This window comes from Oncorhynchus masou, chromosome 12 (genome assembly GCF_036934945.1).
Source record: "Oncorhynchus masou masou isolate Uvic2021 chromosome 12, UVic_Omas_1.1, whole genome shotgun sequence".
NCBI lineage: Eukaryota > Metazoa > Chordata > Actinopteri > Salmoniformes > Salmonidae > Oncorhynchus > Oncorhynchus masou.
The window spans coordinates 71,577,323-71,597,406 of record NC_088223.1 but is presented as its reverse complement, the minus strand read 5'-3'; the positions used below and the strand labels follow the sequence as shown (position 1 = coordinate 71,597,406).

The window sequence follows — 20,084 nt, the reverse complement described above, 5'->3', positions numbered from 1 at the left end:
TTTCTAAACATAGGTGTCGCTCTTCAGACAGAGTTGAATAACCTGTTATCAGTCATTTGAGTTACTGACTGTTGCTGTTGTGTGTCAGGTGAGGCAGCCGCTCCCTCTCCCAGTTGGCTGGGCTGGTGGCAAAGGGGCGCAGACAGTGACAGTGGAGACCCACCCCGTCCAGGAAACCACCTTTCACGTGCCTCCCCAGGCGCCCAAGGCCATCCACCCCTTGGCCCCCGGCAACAGCTCCTCCGCCCACCAGCACCATCACCACGGACACCATCACTTACACCATCAACCCCACCACCCCCATGGACAGCAGGGCCTGTCTGCGCGGCCCCACCTCTACCACTCCCCTATCAACAGTGCCTCCACCGAGAACTCGGTGGAGGTGGTGCACGGCCACCTGTCTATGACCTCCCTGTCTTCCTCCTCCTCTTCCACATCTTCCTCTTCCACCGGGACCCAGGGGAACAAGGCTTACCAGCTGCGCCCGCTGCCTGCCAACGCAGCCGTGGACTTTGGCCAGAATGGCAGAATGGGACTGGGTGCCTTCTCCAACCCCAGACAAGAGACTGGGATGGTGGGCCACCCCACCTACCCCATGGGCATGAGACAAGGCATAGACAGGGAGGAGTCGCCCATGGCAGGAGTCTGTGTACAACAGAGTTCTGTCGCCAGTTCGTGACTAAACTGAGAATGTTTTGTTTTTTTGAAGGTGGTGGGTTTTTATTTCAACAAAAAAAGTGCGGAAAGAATCAATAAGCTGCTTTAAACTAGAGGGGGAGATTATCACTTACTCTCTACCACAATGCAAAGCCCACCATTTCCTCCCCATGCCACCCTTGGGTTTCTCTCTTCACTTTGGTTTCAAATGGGATTATTCGCTCCACCATTTTCAGTGTTCACAGGGAATTAGATTTTTACTACAAACGTTCTTGCATAACATACTTCACAACAGTACTGAAACATCCATTCATTTCACATACAACTCTCACTCGACTGCATGGTTTGCATTATTCCTTCTTATTGTCAGCCGAGAACTTAGAAGTCTGTGGATAGAAAATGACGTAGACATTATTTGTTAACGGCTATTTAGTAAAGGAATTGTTACAGCACCATAACATTTCCAGAAACTCCTATCCACACATTTGCACTTTTTTCCATATTCGGCAAGAATAATTTTCTCTGGATTTATATTCTCATTTGAATTTTTCTGTTCTGTTGTACAATCCCACCTGTGAGCTGTGAGACATGAAGTGTATACTACAAAGCAGGATCAATGAGTTGGCTAACTTTTATAAACAACCAGGTTGTTGTCATTAGACCATTTCTATTTCAAGCTTCTTCTTTTTTTAAATAAGTTATTTCTGAATATTAAGGCAAGTTGGCTGGCAAACTCATTGATCCTGCTTTGTAGTATACCTGTCCATAGAGTTGCAGAGGATTGAAGCATTACACAAGGAGTTTCCATCTCGCTGGTTTGTCTGTCACACTTTCTTTGAGAGGAATGTGGATGCGCTGCGCGGGGGGCCAGCCATGTACAGCTGTGCAGCAGAGTGCCATGCTGGGAGGCCCCAGGCACGTAAAGGTGGGGCCCTCCTAGCCCTCCCCTGGACTGGAAAAAGGCCACACTGAAGAGATGTACTTAGGAGCAGTGGCCAGGGCCGAGCCACCCCAAACCTACAGTACAGTTGTCCAGGCAGTGTCCGGTTTTTTAGATAACTCTTTGGCCTTATGTTTTTTGGGACTCTGAAATTAAGGGTGGGGGGTGGGGAAAGAAGCTGGACATTATCGTTTAAATGAGAAAATAGCTTTCTATTTTTGAAGTTTGGGTATAAAACAAACATAATTCTTAACAAAGAAAAAGTAGAAAAAATGTGTTTTGAGAATGGTAATTTGAGGCCTTTAACTAAAACGTGTGACTTGCGAGGTCCAGTGATTGCCGGGCCTTGTAAGTTCACAGAAGTATTTTTGTTGCAAGATGGATGGAATTGGCTATGACTGTCCCTTCCAACTTTTTACTTGTTTCTTCAGCATGTGGTTCCTCCAACAGAGCTTCTGCAAAAATGTCTTCTGTTCATCTTCAATATGAAAACATGCTGAATTTTATGTGACTGCTTTTTTGCCTCACAATTATGCTGTGAATTTTACAAGAATTTATTTTCCCTTTTTGATAATTTATTGTACCAAAGCTGTTTTTATAGCACATAGATTTCTGTAACCAATAATGTAGCAGTTCTGCACTTTGACACAAGGTATATCAAGACCTTTTTAAAATGTCAGTAAAAATGGCTGAATCTATTGCTTTAGCAAAACTGGAGCTGTTGTTGAACTCAGTACATTTACTGTTAGCTGAATCTTCAACAGAATTGGTTGTAAAGGTTTTTTTCTCTCTCTAAAAAGACAAACAACAATCAAAAACAAATCTCTCATTGGTATAACTTTTTTCTGTTCTCAAGGACTTGAGGGACAATAGATGCCAACGCTGATTGCTACTCTGCGGGTTCCGGAGTATCAGTATGGTCGCTGTTAGTTGAGGCAAGTCCTCGTATTCATGAGTTGAAAGTGAGAGAGGAAAGATGTGAACAGTGCATTAATCCTTAAATTTGTGACCAGGTATTCAGCGGTTGTTTCAAACGTGCCTGTCTGGATAAAGCTGCCTTGACTACTTTCGGCAGTCTTCATGGCAGTGGCTAAAATGGTGCCCCTTTCCCCCCGTCAATTTAGAAACAACCTTTTTTGACCTAGCTAGCAGAGAGGCACTGTACACATCCACATTTTAGCTGGGATACTGCTCTAAATTAGCTAAAATCCATGTTTGACTGAAGCTCTCACCATGGAGGTTGAATCCAAAAGGAAACTAGTGGGGACTAATGGTGTGAGAGGTGAGCCCTGCCTGCTGGAGTGTCCTACTCCAGTCTCATCGTGTGATGCCTGAGGATACGGGAGAACTGGCCTAAGTTTTGTACCCTTTGCAAAAATTTAAGGGGGCGGCAACAGCAAGAGGAAAGGTGTCCATGACATCACAGGCTTCAGGTGTTTACTTTTCAACCCCATTTTAATAGCTGAAATAGAATTTATTATGTATATATTTGTATTTTTTTAATAAAGGAAGTTTAGAACTCACTACTTTTTTCCTAATGGTATTTTGAGTACATTTAAGTCAATGTGGAGACCATGCAGTGGAAGTTCTGTGATATTAGTCAGTGGGTAACCGTGCTTCCAGGCCAAAGTAGTTGACAATGCCAGTACAAATGCAAAACTTTTAGGGTTTAAATTAACAGGAGAGTAGATATTCATACCGTAAATATTATAGACAGGGTATGGTGTGTGGATGTGTCTACAAATGACAGCTGTGTTTTAATATATAAATACGCAATTATGTACATATATTACAGGAACTATTTTTAGGTGCATTAAAATTGGCATAAGCTTCCACCGTGGGGCCATTTGCAGTCGGCTACTGATACGTGTGTGTGAAAGTGAAAGCCACGATCGTCAACAAACATCCAACTTTTACTCCCAAGTGTTCAATATCATTTCTGCTCTGCTCCCTATTTAATTGGAATACAGGCTTTTTATTGCCACCCTTGCCTTCCTGTCCTCCAGTCGTCTGATTTTGAGTGATTGACAACAGTTTGGTTACAGGACATCTGACGTGCATTGTAAAGATTAAACGGCATGGGAAAAGAAATACCTGTGTCCACAGATTCAGATCTAGTCAATACTTGCTCTGTATATGAGAATGTTCCAAACATTTTTTTTTAATGGACACGCCCTTTGTAGTATATTCAAGCGGTCTTATGTATGATATAAACATTTAAAAAAGTGAATCAACTTGTACTGAGTCTATTTGTTTACTTTTTTCCCCTGCCACTTTTTTTTGGTTCTCAGATGGGTAACGACTGGGATTTAATCTAGAATGCCAACCCAAGTATTTGAACTAGTCTAGTTCCCATCATGACAATGTTATGCTTCAGTAAGGATAATGAAAAGCACAATCTTCAAATAACCTTTTTACACAATGGCATTGCATTTGTTAACCCTCTTCACTTGGTCCTTTTATGAAAGGATTGCGATCATTCTTTAAATGTCCAAATAGATCAGTTCCTTTACTCTCATGGAATTTGCCAATAGATCCGTTCCTTTACTCTCATGGAATTTCAGGAATGTTTCTCATTTTGGAGTCAAAATGGCACTGAAGAACAAGTAAAACCGAATGTTCAGGCGCTGCAGAAAGCGAGCCTAAAATACTTTGGTCCTTACCGCTTTGCAATGATTTGAATACTTACTTTGTGTGACATGCCAGGTAACACTTGCGAGATACCTAGTGAAATCAACATCTGAAACATTTTGCAGTTTGCTGTTTTCTTGATGTTTGATATACTGTAAGAGGCATCCTCCTTTGTTTGACACCAGAGACCGTGTATTTAGAGTATTGGCTGAGGTGTTGGACTGATTGGTAGACAGCAGGATTGTATTGGTGTTAGAAGTACAGAACACTTGTTAGGAACTTTGTCATTCCTCCTCAGACCTCACTTCTCAACTAGTCAAGTGTCACCTCTCCTCAACCTTCATCCTTCCCCTAGTCAAGTATCAAACCTGCACTGGTCAAGCTTCACCCCTGCATTGTTCAGGTATCACCCCCCTGACTCACCTGTGCATCAGTTCTCACTCTTGCATGAAAGCACATTTTTAAATCGCAATGAGCTTTTCTATTGACCAGCTAGTGATCATTTATGATTTAATTCATTTCAACAATACAATATCTTAGGGACATCATTGCACGCATGATAGAACGACATTATGTGCTGAAATACATTTTACTGCGATGCTTCCCAGCTCTGCTTCGTCAAAGAAACTAAGTGGCACTGGTTTCCCTACTGGGTGTTCCATCTTTAACTTGCTAGCTAGCTGTGTTCTTTTATTGACAGGCTAGCTAACACCCAAACTACATACAGTGCCTTGCGAAAGTATTCGGCCCCCTTGAACTTTGCGACCTTTTGCCACATTTCAGGCTTCAAACATAAAGATATAAAACTGTATTTTTTTGTGAAGAATCAACAAGTGGGACACAATCATGAAGTGGAACGACATTTATTGGATATTTCAAACTTTTTTAACAAATCAAAAACTGAAAAATTGGGCGTGCAAAATTATTCAGCCCCCTTAAGTTAATACTTTGTAGCGCCACCTTTTGCTGCGATTACAGCTGTAAGTCGCTTGGGGGTATGTCTCTATCAGTTTTGCACATTGAGAGATTGAAATATTTTCCCATTCCTCCTTGCAAAACAGCTCGAGCTCAGTGAGGTTGGATGGAGAGCATTTGTGAACAGCAGTTTTCAGTTCTTTCCACAGATTCTCGATTGGATTCAGGTCTGGACTTTGACTTGGCCATTCTAACACCTGGATATGTTTATTTTTGAACCATTCCATTGTAGATTTTGCTTTATGTTTTGGATCATTGTCTTGTTGGAAGACAAATCTCCGTCCCAGTCTCAGGTCTTTTGCAGACTCCATCAGGTTTTCTTCCAGAATGGTCCTGTATTTGGCTCCATCCATCTTCCCATCAATTTTAACCATCTTCCCTGTCCCTGCTGAAGAAAAGCAGGCCCAAACCATGATGTTGCCACCACCATGTTTGACAGTGGGTATGGTGTGTTCAGGGTGATGAGCTGTGTTGCTTTTACGCCAAACATAACGTTTTGCATTGTTGCCAAAAAGTTCAATTTTGGTTTCATCTGACCAGAGCACCTTCTTCCACATGTTTGGTGTGTCTCCCAGGTGGCCTGTGGCAAACTTTAAACAACACTTTTTATGGATATCTTTAAGAAATGGATTTCTTCTTGCCACTCTTCCATAAAGGCCAGATTTGTGCAATATACGACTGATTGTTGTCCTATGGACAGAGTCCCCCACCTCAGCTGTAGATCTCTGCAGTTCATCCAGAGTGATCATGGGCCTCTTGGCTGCATCTCTGATCAGTCTTCTCCTTGTATGAGCTGAAAGTTTAGAGGGACGGCCAGGTCTTGGTAGATTTGCAGTGGTCTGATACTCCTTCCATTTCAATATTATCGCTTGCACAGTGCTCCTTGGGATGTTTAAAGCTTGGGAAATCTTTTTGTATCCAAATCCGGCTTTAAACTTCTTCACAACAGTATCTCGTACCTGCCTGGTGTGTTCCTTGTTCTTCATGATGCTCTCTGCGCTTTTAACGGACCTCTGAGACTATCACAGTGCAGGTGCATTTATACGGAGACTTGATTACACACAGGTGGATTGTATTTATCATCATTAGTCATTTAGGTCAACATTGGATCATTCAGAGATCCTCACTGAACTTCTGGAGAGAGTTTGCTGCACTGAAAGTAAAGGGGCTGAATAATTTTGCACGCCCAATTTTTCAGTTTTTGATTTGTTAAAAAAGTTTGAAATACCCAATAAATGTCGTTCCACTTCATGATTGTGTCCCACTTGTTGTTGATTCTTCACAAAAAAATACAGTTTTATATCTTTATGTTTGAAGCCTGAAATGTGGCAAAAGATCGCAAAGTTCAAGGGGGCCGAATACTTTCGCAAGGCACTGTAGATGGAGTAGGTCTAGTTACAAAGCAAGAACATTGAGTTATAGACTATTAATTTGCTTTCATTTTTGGAATGGGCATGGTTTGCTTTATTGCTTAAATCAACCAATGTTAATTAGCTATGGTGATGTATCAGAATTCTAAGAATGTAATAGGGTATCCAAGATTTGGGAAGTGGAGTGGTTGAGTTAACTTGCCGCCAATGTATAACATTCATATTAGCTAGCAACAATTTCATTGAAATTCATTTAATCATAGCTAATTATGAAGGTAATTGCTAGCTACATTTTCCCAAACTTATAACTCCATGTTTTTTTTGTTGTCAAATGTGCCTGATTTTCAGCTAATGGAAAAGTTCACCATTGTGCAAAAAAGTGCAGGGTGAGAATACAAAATGAGGCTTGATTACTGAGCAATGCAGGGGTGAGAATTGACTAGTGCAGGGTTGATTATTTTTATTTTTTAAGAGGGTGGATCAGCTTAATATTGCGGAAAGAATGTTGCTTCCAATGTAATTGTCTGCATCATTTTTTGGGTAAATATATATAGCCATGCATATATATACACATATATACATACACATACCTATATACACATACATACTTTTTTAAAGAATACACCTTTATTATTATTCCCCGCAAACCCTTCCGCCGATCCCCCAATTGGAGTAAACTAATAAACACTTCTGCTTCTACCTTCAATCCATACATCTTATACATACTTGACAGACAGTCTACTTTACAATAGTTCTCTCTTGTTTGTTCTTAGTCCTTCCTCTATTTCTGATGTCCATCCAGTTTGATGATTTCTATTTGTAACTATGCTATTTCATAAAAGTTCTGAACCTATATATATTTTCCAGATCCCGTATGTTTTACATTGTTTATCTTGTTATTAGTCCCACCCTTCAGCTCCACTCAACCCCTCCCATCTGTCTCTCAAAGTCATCCATTTCGGATTTCTACTTGCCTTATATTTTTCAACTGTGCTGTGATGCTTCACAAAATAATTGAACCTTCCTATTCTCACAGCTTCTACAGATTGTAAATTAAAAATAAACATTTTTGCTAAAATAATTATTATATTATTGATCGACTATGGCTTTTCAAATCACCCAGTATTGCTATCTGTAGGGTTAGTTCTAGGCAAATGTTGCAATTCTTCAGCCATTCCTGGACCTGTGACCAAAAATGAGGTACATATGGACAGTACCAAAATAAATGATCTAATGACTCTGCCTCCTCACAGCAGAATCTGCAGAGCTGGGAAGATTGTATCCCCCATATGTATAACATTCTATTAGTTGCAAGAATTTTGTATAGTAATTTATATTGAACATTTTGAATCCGGCGTTGTTTTGCGTATCAATTCATAAACCATGTGCCATGGAATGGGTACATCGAAAATCAATTCCCAACTATTTTGCAATTTATATGGCACAGCTGTCAGTTTTTTGATCCTTAAATGAAATTGGTATATGTTTTTATTTATCACACTTTTCTTTAACCAATTATGTTCTTTAATACAGGGCCGACATACAAGTTCCTTACTTTTTTCCCCTTCTACTTGCCTCTTCCATTTTTGTGGTAATGCTGCAATTAATTGGTTGTAATTTTGGGTAGAGCAGACATTTCCATATGTCTGTGTTAGCTGCATGTGCGACATAACTCCACCAGTCCTATTTATGATATCATTCACTAAATTTATACTTTTTTTAAACATTTCTTCGATAAATACAATTTTTTTTTAATCAATTAGTATATTTGAATTTAACCAATGATATGTATTAACCCTAGATTACTTACAGCGGGTGTTGTTTTGAAGCCACCCGCAGCAATTTTGGCACTCCATTGTAAAAAAAGATGTTGAAGGCATTTGGAAATTAATGTCTACATTCGCTTTTGACTAGTGTATTATATTAGACACCTTAATACATACTTTTAAATTATATTAAGTGAACAGAACATGAACATTTTAACTATAATAAAATATATTTTTTAGAGTACTAATCTGGCCAACCATAGTCCAGGTACCGGGTGTGCAGGCTCTTGGGACATTCATTGGAACCTTTTCATCTGCGGACCGGCTTTCACAGCTCTCCATATCTGAGGACAGAAAAAAAACACCAAGAAACCGGCATCATTATACTAAAGTTAGGCAGCACTGAATATTATGTTGCTATTATCTCTCTGTCCTAATACATAGTCTTCCTTGCTATGGACTTGAACTGGAGAATATTTTCATAATGTCCTCCCACAAAATGACCTGCCCTTTCCAGTAGCCTACTGTCCCTTTACTGACAGCTGGTGCTGCAGTCGTTTCACCCCCTTCCATGGCTGTTATCTACAATTGCATTTCGAACTTGTGTTTTTAACTTCAAATGATACATCAAGATAGATAGCTAATAGGAAGTTACATTACATTGGATTCACTTAGCTATACAATGGCCTACTGTAGGTAGCAGTAAAGGGCTTGGGTTACATAAACTCAGCAAGGAAAGAAACGTTCCCACTGTCAACTGCGTTTATTTTCAGCAGACTTAACATGTAAATATTTGTATGAACATAAGATTCAACAACTGAGACAAACTGAACAAGTTCCACAGACATGTGATAGGTGATAACTGAGGATGGATCAACAACATTGTATTTACTCCACAATACTAACCTAAATGACAGAGTGAAAAGAAGGAAGCCTGTACAGAATAAAAATAATTGTTTGTAACAAGGCACTAAATAATACTGTAAAGAATATGGCAAAGCAATGAACTTTTTGTCCTGAATACAAGGTGTTGTGTTTGGGGCAAATTAAACACAACACATTACTGAGTACCACTCTCCATATGTTTAAGCATGGTGGTGGCTGCATCTTATGGGTGTTGTTGTAATTGTTAAGGACTTGGGAGTTTTTCAGGATAAAAAAATGAACAGAGTGGAGCTAAGCACAGGCAAAATCCTAGAGGAAAAACCTGGTTAAGTCTGCTTTCCACCAGACACTGGGAGAGAAATTCACCTTTCAGTGGGACAATAAGCTAAAACACAATTTTATACCTTATCCTAAACATGATGGTATGTTAATGAACTCAGGAAATATACCCGTGTGGAAGAAACTGCTTTCAATATACAGTACTTGTATCCCTCATTTATTTTGGCAGTTACCTGTATCACCAGTGAAATGGAAATGCTCTTGAAGAATTATATTTCCTTGTTTGTTTTTTGTTTAGTGCATATTAACTATATTTATGTTCCTCATATATGTCTAATGGCTTGTCAACCCCTAACAACACTTAACACACAGCCCCATGACAAGTACGCTGATTCATACCACTTACGCTTTCTCTTGTTTTGGGGGCAAATCAAACACACAAACACATTTCTTTCAAACATACTGTATAAATGTATTTAAAAAATGTGTCACTATAGTCGTTTGGGTTACTGTACAATGATTGTGCTTTCATATAAAGCATGCTTTCCATCCATCCATTGCCCGTGTGCTATCACACTGACATGTTAGGGAAAGGCAGAGATGGTCTATAGTGATAAAAACCTGTCCTTTTCTATCTTTTACTTTTGTTTCTTAAGCTGCAATGAATACAAATCCACAGAGAAACCAAAATGAAAACGTTTTTGTAGCAGCACATTTTGATTGTTTGATGCATTACCCTCCTACTCATCTATATGAGTAGGAGGGTAATGCTGAGTAATATAATGGACATCTGATAAAATCCCCCGTTCTGAAGGTCCTGAAATTCAGCCATAAAGTAGGCTACATTCACTTTCACCTCAGATTGTGACTGAAATGTGTGTGGGCTTGTGCGCATCTGGGTGCAGCTGTGAGCTTGTGTGTGCGTTTGTGTGATAGCAGATAGCATTTTGGTTTCAGCATTGGGAAATGGAAAACTTCCCCAGGTAGGCCGTCCACCCCAACCCCGCCTCCCACCTCTGCCTGCAACAGAAACAATGAACTGCCATCCAACTTGACTGTTGTCAGGAGCAAAGTGCGTTGCTTTATTGCTTTGCTTAACTGTCAAGCCCGTTCCCGGCCCATGTTTTTATGAAAAATCAAGTCTGATCTATATTAAATCAAAATGGTGCAGAGGCGTTTTGACACACGCTGATGTGATGCTGAAGATACTGAGTTGGTGGATGTTGAAAGGGTCCCCGCTATGAGGGAGAAACATATCTAGTCAATTTGAAACTAGCATTTCAGAGCCACAGTCTTGGAGTCGGGCTTTTAGATCAGAGAGACACAAGGAATGTATCATTATCTTGAAAATCATTCACTTAGCTGGGGAACAGACGCACATACACAAATACACACATAGTCACGCTTAACTTCTTTGTGATCGGTGTTCCTTCCCTGGGACGTTTGAGCTAACGTAGGCTAATGCGATTAGCATGAGATTGTAAGTAACAAGAGCATTTCCCAGGACATAGACATATTTGATATTGGCAGAAAGATTAACAAGAAATTAAGCGAACTGCACTGTTCAATTTACAGTGACTATTTCAGTGAATTAATACCATGCTATTGTTTGAGGAGAATGCGCAATTTTGAACAAAGTTATTAATAAACAAATTAGGAACATTTGGGCAGTCTTGATTTAACATTTTTTAACAGAAATGCAATGGTTCATTGGATCAGTCTAAAACTTTGATCATACACTGCTGCCATCTAGTGACCAAAATCTAAATTGCATCTGGGCTGGAATAATACATTATTGCCTTTCTCTTGCATTTCAAGGATGATGCTACAAAAACAAAAGAACGGTTCTTTTTTCTTTGCATTATCTTTTACCAGATCTATAGTGTCATATTCTCCTACATTCCTTTCACATTTCCACAAACTTCAAAGTGTTTCCTTTCAAATGGTACCAATAATATGCATATCCTTGCTTCAGGGCCTGAGCTACAGGCAGTTAGATTTGGGTATGTCAGTTTTGGCTGAAATTGAAGAAAAGGGGCGGGCGGATCTCTACATTTACGGCACCTCTATTCTTGTCTATTGTCCGAGTATAACCTTATTGTTACACACAACACAATGCAGAGAAGACCAGTTCAACATAGATAAAAGGCTTAACAATACATGTATTGGGGTCTCAATCAAAGCTGTAATATGTACTGTAGTGCTGATTGGTCCCACTAGCTCATTAGTTGAGCATTTGCATAATAAAGCAATTCAATGCAAGTACATTAATGCTGCTAAACTTTCTTAAGTCCATACCCAGCCTTAATTACAATATACTATGTACTTTTTCAAGCTGTATAGAGTGCTAATGAGAAGTCTTGTTAAATGAATATCGACTCGACTTTGTGCTATTGCAGTTTCTTTTGGTGGCATTTCTCAACTCTGATTTGGATAATTTTGTGAGAGACAAAAGATTCATTTTCTACTGTCATCATTTTATATACTTCAAATCAATTGCATGGCATGAGAGTTGAGAAGCTCGAGTAACAAGCAGTCCTGGAAGAACAGGACTTTAGCTTAGCTGTGCTGTTTGTACATCACTGAAGCAGAGCTGGAAAACACAGTCCCCTCTTGGGGTTTGGGTGCTGTTTGGTACATCACTGAAGCAGAGTTGCCAAACACAGTCCCCTCTTGGGGTTTGGGTGCTGTTTGGTACATCACTGAAGCAGAGCTGGCAAACACAGTCCCCTCTTGGGGTTTGGGTGCTGTTTGGTACATCACTGAAGCAGAGCTGGCAAACACAGTCCCCTCTTGGGGTTTGGGTGCTGGTTGGTTGTAATTTATGTAAATAATGGGTTGGTGTACTTTGCATTGGGCAACCCTCAGTGTTTGAGAATCACACCCCATTCCAAAATAGTGGGTCTTCCCGAACTCTAGCTCTACCATTTATTGGTCCTGTACTGTACCACATGGTTTAAAAGGTGTCCGCCCTTTTAGATTGAATAGGATTGTTCCTTTCAATGAATAATTATTACAATATTGATCACAGTATGAATATATTTCTCAATTTCATTAAATCCACACAAAAGGTAGAATATGATTTTTATCAATAAAAGACAGTGAGAAGTATTGTTGAAGTTGATTTATGAACCAGTATGTTGGAATGTAATCATGTTAAAGTTACAACTTAATAAAACCATGATTGGTATTAAAATGACAAATTAATAAATGCAGTCAAATAAAGGAGTCAATATAATAAACATGTCTGTTTAGTTCAGCCTTTGTTCGGAGATGGACAGAAGTCAAATGAACTGCATGTTGATGCCTGCATGTCGATCACTTTACATTAAGCTGCTTAAATACCACATAGCTGAAATATCAACCCTTTTTATAAAATCAAAGCATTTACCAGTAACTACACCTGTAACAAATATGGATTACAATTAAAAACAATTGAAATAGCTATAGACTAACTGCATCATATAAGGGCAACTTAATGTAAAGTGTTTCCAAATGTTCTTCATTGACACAAGTGTGCTATCAGTGACCAGCAGAGCTAAAACGTTCCGCAGTAAAGACATTTCACACTGTTGTAAAGTGATAACATTGTTAGGTCATATTACACTGCTCGTTTTCAAATCAAACATTTTGCCAGAAACACAAATAAATTGCTTTTAGAAAAGTAGTTCTGCAGCAGAAATAAAGTGGGCAAAATATGTGAAAAGAAGAAAAATAACAGCCTCGATCTGCACTTTGTTAAAGTTGTCGGAGTAGGCCTGAATGCTGTTCCCCAACTTCCCCTCACATGGTTTCTTACATAGCACATATTGCACCTTTTCGTTCTTCTCCAACACTTTGTTTTTGCATTATTTAAACCAAATTGAACATGTTTCATTATCTACTTGAGGCTAAATTGATTTTATTGATGTATTATATTAAGTTAAAATAAGTGTTAATTCAGTATTGTTGTAATTGTCATTATTACAAATAAATAAATAAATAAAATTTTAAATCTGCAGATTAATCAGCTTTTTTGGTCCTCCAATAATTGGTATCGGTATCAGCGTTGATAAATCATCATCGGTCGACCTCTAATAGAGACAGCCCCTTTCCCCTCCAAGACCTATGTTTACATTGCCTCAGTTATACTTTCAGTGAGACCCTACACAGTACCATCATTATATCATGAACCCCTACAGTGCCAGTAACTAGAGGGCCTGCATGGAACTTTCCACTGGGTGGCTATCCACGACACTCACTCCGGCCTGTGGTCTGTAGCATAACAAGACCACCTCATCCCCATGGCAACCTCCATATCTTCAGCTGACATACAGTTGCCTACATTCATGTCTGGCCTGGCTGGTTACAGACACCATTAAAATAATACTGGGTTTCAGATAATAGGCATCTCGGTAAGGGAATATTACGCTTTAACAATGTACATTGACAGCCTCTGATGGTCAGTCTTTCACAACAGAGCTTTGATTCGTGGCCAGACAACTACTGAACAAAGGAGCATGTACTTCCTTCCTGTCATTTTCCTCCTCCTTACTGTGAGGTACAGTACTGCCGTATAAGACTGAGATTCCACCACACTCTCCAGCGATGATTTCACATGAAAGCCCTGTATTCCCAACATGTTATTTACTATGTCATTTTCTTATGAAGAAATTCCTAAATCATATTTGAAAGTAGTATTTGGGCATATGTTGATTATAATGTTTAGTTATATGACCAAAACAGAAATACGGCCAAAACAAATGGAGAGAAAACAGTCACACAGACATCAACTCGGTTCCGAAGTGCAACTTAGTTCAACTCCCTTCAGTTCATTCTCCCTTCCAGCTTCCATTCCCAACTTAAAGGGTATTGCATCAAGCCTATCCTATGAGCACAAAAAGGTCTTCAAGAAGGGGAGACTTGGACTGATGATACTCGAGGGTCATGGGCGACAGTTCCCACTACCTCTTGGTGGTATGTTTAGTGGACATGCACAGTCAGGGTCTAACGCATCTCTGCCAAGTGGGCAAGGATGTGAGGATGCCATTGGTCGAATAGTCTATAGGGCTTGCATACAGAATTGTTTGTCTTGCCTATTACAATCAACATTATTCTCTTATGTACACAATATAGAATAAATTAACTACAGTTTTTGTACATGCTTATATATTTCTGAAAACCCCTAATGTAAAGAAAGCTTCGTACATAAGGCATAGAATATGTACAGACCTGGTCTAAATGAATCAGTATCAAACATCTTCCTGTCAAATATTCACACTTCAGCAACAAAACAAATAGTACATACAAAAAATACAAATGCAAATGCCCTAGAATATATACTTTTATATAGGTTTTAATATTCGAATAAAAAATGTATAATAATAATAGGAATTTGTATTTTGAAGAAGAACTAAAAAGTTTTCAAAACATGCAATTGCCCGTAGATATTTCCAGTCCAGCCATTGTCGTTTACCAGCTATCTTTGGAGGGTAAATGACCCGATGAGGGCCTAAGCTGTCCTTGTTGCAGGGCTCCTCGGGCTAGACCGTCCCCTTTTCTGCCCTGGCCCTGACCTCTAACCTGGGACCAGCTCACCTGGTCAGCCAGTCATGAGAAGAGATGCCACAGTACGGTTCACACAGCCCCCCTGGCCCTAGGTTCTCTCGCTCCCCTTTACACTTTGGACTCGCTCTCTATGTTAGCAATGTCACCATTCCTCTCTGTCTGTTCCTCCAGCCCCTCCACCTGGGTTACCAGGGTAGTAGTACTCTTCTTCTCGCGGCCTTCAGGTTCCAGCACCCCCTGCTGGCTGAGCTTGCTGGCCACAGACCAGGTAAGGGGCAGGCGGGCGCGGCAATTCATCTCGGTCAGCTCTCTGGCACTGCAACTGGGTGTGTTGGTCTCATGGATGTCGTGGAAGCTGTTGTAGTCCACCTCGTAGAAGCCATCCTCCAGTGTGAGCACGGGCATGAAGCGGTAGCCCCACTTGATCTCGCTAGTCACGTACGAGCTCCTGGCCTGGCACGTCATCCCTGTGGGACAGAGAGAAGAGGGCACTTAGCCTCCTCTAGAGATGGACAAAAACACTGTCTAGTTGTGGATATGACTCATTTAATGTCAGCGTCATTACAAGATAATGACACACACAGGTATACAGGAACTTTATGAGCAACAATGTTGTACCATGTTATCATGTCAATAAACATTAAGTGTTATCAATCAGTGATCTCTGGCTAGGGTCATACGTGCTGGGATTAAGTAAGTTATTAATTGATGATACAGTTGGACACTCAAAACTGAGCACTCATTAATATATCCAGCCCTATCCAGTCCACACAACACTCAGGAAGGGTTGATGTATTGAACATACTGTACAGAGACGATTAATAACTCTTAACTATGAACATAGACACTAACCAGACTCTGGTTTGCGCTTTGATGCAGCAGTACACTAAATGTACCCCAGAGACATACAGTAAGTGTTTATATCCTCATCATTCACGTGCAAGGCTGCACTCTAAGTCTAAGTTCTGTGGACAGTGGTAGGGCTGGCTTGTTAAAGCTTACGTTGCTCATGTATAGTCAGAAGACATACAAGCGCAGCAGCTGTCCAAGTACTTATTATTTACTTAGTGCATGTGGTGGGTAAAACATGACTTTCCTTTTTGCATTTGGAAGTTGATAAGCCAGCTCATTTGAAATTCCCCAACATGATCTGAGTTACAATAACATGATTTAGGTCTTACTGTTGACTACTGAGCATTGTATGTCATCTTTCACAATCACAAAACCAAACCAAAGCACTTTGACCAGATTTTATTGTCACTCATTAGAATGAATGGTGCTGCTAGGCTTTGTGTGTAGGCTAAGTGAAGCCATCATTTATTATATTTCTCAAGGAAAACATGCTACTACTTCAATTAATAATTTATTGGGTCAAATATAATGATATGTTAAAAATTACTCTAGAAAGTCTCTGAATTCCTTGCCTCATTAGAGAAAATTCAAGTTGGCCATTTAAAATATTTTCCCCATTTTACAGGAAACCATAAGGAGGGATCTTATGAAACATTTGCCGAAAAAATGTAAACAGTAATACTTACACAAGAGGAAGAGCCTATAATCATGAATAGATTAGCCCTCTCATAACTTAGTGATGAGTGGCCTCGTTTGACCTACGTTTTTTTCCCTAACCGGCAGGTTTCATAAGACATCTTAATAAGAAACCGTTAAACAGGCACTGAATGACAAGCAATATCCCAATTTAGATAGTTGTCATGGCTAACCAGCTCCATTGACACGTTTAATGCTGCAGGGCATCGGAATGGCACAATTATTGAGATTATAGCATCAAAAGTGGAGGGAGGTCAATGGGGGATTCATAATGAACATGCAATTCAAGAATAATTGGTGCTCTGGAGCGCAGCCATCAACAGGATATTGAGTAAAGCGAAGAGACGGTATAAAGGACTATATCAAGAGTGTGTTTGTGTCTGTATCATGGTGGTGGAGGGAGGGCTGGTACATCTCGTACTGCAGCTCCATTTGGAAGATGATCCTGAAAATGTGCAGCACCAACGAGCAGCTGGTGCGCTGCAGAAACAATATGGCGTACTGTACCTTAAGGGTTCCAGCAATTATGTCTAAGCATGGACGTTGAATAAAATCTGCTGCTTTGAGGTGTAACACACACCGGTCTCTCAAACTACAACACAGACAAAAAGAGTGTTTATAGAAATTGTAGAGAAGAAGTTCTAGAATTATCCTGCTTGGAAACCATTACAAACTGTTGTTCCTGTCATGCACCCTAAATTTCAAAAGTGTCCAGAGCCTTCATTCAAATTCAATTCGACAAAGTGCAACATATGCATTTCTCTCGCTACAACAGTTTAATAATGTATTCAATGAAGACATGCAAGGGGTGGATTCAAATACATATAAACTGGTTGAGGATGCCCAGCCGCCCAAGATGGAGACAAATTGAGTGGAGTACAGCAATTGTTGTAGGTGTAACTCAGACCCAACAATTACTCAGCTTCAGGAAGCCCCCTCCTGATCCTGACACTGTACCAATCACTGGCCCAGTGTCTTTACACAACCTGAACTAAACCAGGCAGGGGTGTGGGCTACCGAGGATGTGAAGCCTTGAATGGGGGCCTGAGACTGAGACATCATTAAAGGGGGCTCACAGTGCAGTCGATAGGTACCTCAGTGGCTGATTACTCTCTCACAGCTGAGACCCCTGAGCAAGACACAGGAGAAAAACACTGACGTGCTCAAACGCAGGAATTTCAACGAACAGCAACAGCCCAAAGGTGAATGGAGAGAAAGGCAGGCAGAAACCCACACACAGTCCTAGCTGAGCACATTTATGTAACCCACGCCCCAGCGCCAGGGCTGATTTCACTGTGTGTGTGTGTGTGTGTGTGTGTGTGTGTGTGTGTGTGTGTGTGTGTGTGTGTGTGTGTGTGTGTGTGTGTGTGTGTGTGTGTGTGTGTGTGTGTGTGTGTGTGTGTGTGTGTGTGTGTGTGTGTGTGTGTGTTTGTGTGTGCATGCATGTTTGTGTGTGCGTCTGTATGTCTGTGCTTGTGGGCACATGTGCGTGTGTAACGGAGATAGGAACAGCTAGCTTAAAATGTCGCCAATGTTGCTATTGAATTGGAGATCTGTGAGGCTGAGAGTCCTTTAGCTAGCTGTTTCAGACTGCATCTGTTATCAATCAGGAGCAGACAGCAGTCACTTTAAATCCCCCAATAAATTACAGTAAGTCAGTGCAAGGTGGCAGTGAGAGGGAGAAGGGTCTGTCTGTTAAGTCAGGGAGGGCATTTATAACTGGAAAGCCACCCAACTTACTACTGATGTTTTGTATGGATAGGCCTGGCAATGGGGTTATCTTCAAACCCTATCCTGAATGAACACTAACTCCCACTTGGACTGTGGCAATGACAATTAATAAGGACATTGGTGATGCAGAGGGAGAGATTAGAAAGAGAAATCCCCCTTCTAAAGTCCTGACTCACATCTGAGAAGCAAACTCTTCTTCCTCATTCCTAACACTCAAGTTCATTGCATCGCGTGCATCTGTCTGCACGTGAGTAAGACAAACCTGGAACATAAATGTCTGGGGGACACGTAGTCTATGACCACACAGTCTCCTCATCCTGCTGTGGCTACATGTGTGTTTGTGTTGCATACTGTACATTCACAGCCCTCATAACACAGAACAGGTCAGCCGTGAAAATGGCCACAAGCTGGTCCCGCTTCTCATCATGCCCTCCACAACCTTGCGACCCCTCCCGTCACCCGAAACATTCTCCTTCACGCCACTGCTGCTCCGGTCTGTACATGCCCTGGGCTGAATGACAAGGCACCGTTCCCACTATCCATCTGCAATGACATCAGTTGAGCATGCAATACAGGCCACTGCCACTATCACAATAACACACTGGAGAAATGATTCAACATAGAGTCTGGCCTCACAATGTTCACATCACCTGTTTTTACAAAGTATAGAAGTATAGAAGAACCTTCAAATTAGGGGGAATGGAGTAAATTGATGGTTTCAAATGTTATCTGTGGTTGCACCTGTCTATTTAGGTCAATCTTACTTGAATGTAGACAAGTCAGATGTAGACAATATCAACATTCCCAAAACAATGACTGTTCTCTGCCTGACCACAGTTATTAGTTGAACATGTAGAGATTAGAAAGACTGGCGCCCTATCCACTCAAACCACCAAGGTGTTGGGGCAAAGGGGGGCACACAGTAAACTGGTTGCATATTGGGTCTGTGATACCAGAGAGTAGTAATGGTAGTCAGTCAACGCCTAAAACCCCTTCCATCCCCCTCCCTCCATTCCTCTCTCCTTTTCTGACAATGTCGGGGTTTGATTATATGCACTGTAAGTTGGCATCTCTATCTGTCCATCTCCGGCTCCTCATATACTTTACTCACAATGGTGCTAATCAGAGACTACAAACGGGACAATTACACATGCAGCCTGGCCTCTCGCAAACAGTCATTATCCAATGAAAACAGAGATGCTTGTTCTAGGTCCCAAGAAACAAAGAGATCTTCTGTTGAATCTGACAATTAATCTTAATGGTTGTACAGTCGTCTCAAATAAAACTGTGAAGGACCTCGGTGTTACTCTGGACCCTGATCTCTCTTTTGAAGAACATATCAAGACCATTTCAAGGACAGCTTTTTTCCATCAACGTAACATTGCAAAAATCAGAAACTTTCTGTCCAAAAATGATGCAGAAAAATTAATCCATGCTTTTGTCACTTCTAGGTTAGACTACTGCAATGCTCTACTTTCTGGCTACCCGGATAAAGCACTAAATAAACTTCAGTTAGTGCTAAATACGGCTGCTAGAATCCTGACTAGAGCCAAAAAATTTGATCATATTACTCCAGTGCTAGCCTCCATACACTGGCTTCCTGTCAAAGCAAGGGCTGATTTCAAGGTTTTACTGCTAACCTACAAAGCATTACATGGGCTTGCTCCTACCTATCTCTCTGATTTGGTCCTGCTGTACATACCTACACGTACGCTACGGTCACAAGAAGCAGGCCTCCTAATTGTCCCTAGAATT

At 40.7% G+C, this 20,084-nt stretch overlaps 2 protein-coding genes across 2 annotated transcripts in view; one reads left to right on the top strand and one right to left on the bottom strand.

Moving 5' to 3' along the window:
- dyrk1aa (dual-specificity tyrosine-(Y)-phosphorylation regulated kinase 1A, a) overlaps nt 1-3,827 on the top strand; it is a 43,034-nt gene extending 39,207 nt beyond the window's left edge. The window contains 1 exon segment of the mRNA XM_064981883.1: nt 89-3,827. Coding sequence (XP_064837955.1) covers nt 89-679 — 591 coding nt within the window. The 3' untranslated portion in view covers nt 680-3,827.
- An 11,101-nt stretch (nt 3,828-14,928) lies between these two features.
- kcnj6 (potassium inwardly rectifying channel subfamily J member 6) overlaps nt 14,929-20,084 on the bottom strand; it is a 94,607-nt gene continuing 89,451 nt past the window's right edge. The window contains exon 3 of the mRNA XM_064981884.1: nt 14,929-15,517. Within this exon, the coding sequence (XP_064837956.1) occupies nt 15,159-15,517 (359 nt within the window). The 3' untranslated portion in view covers nt 14,929-15,158. The remainder of the gene's footprint in view (nt 15,518-20,084) is intronic.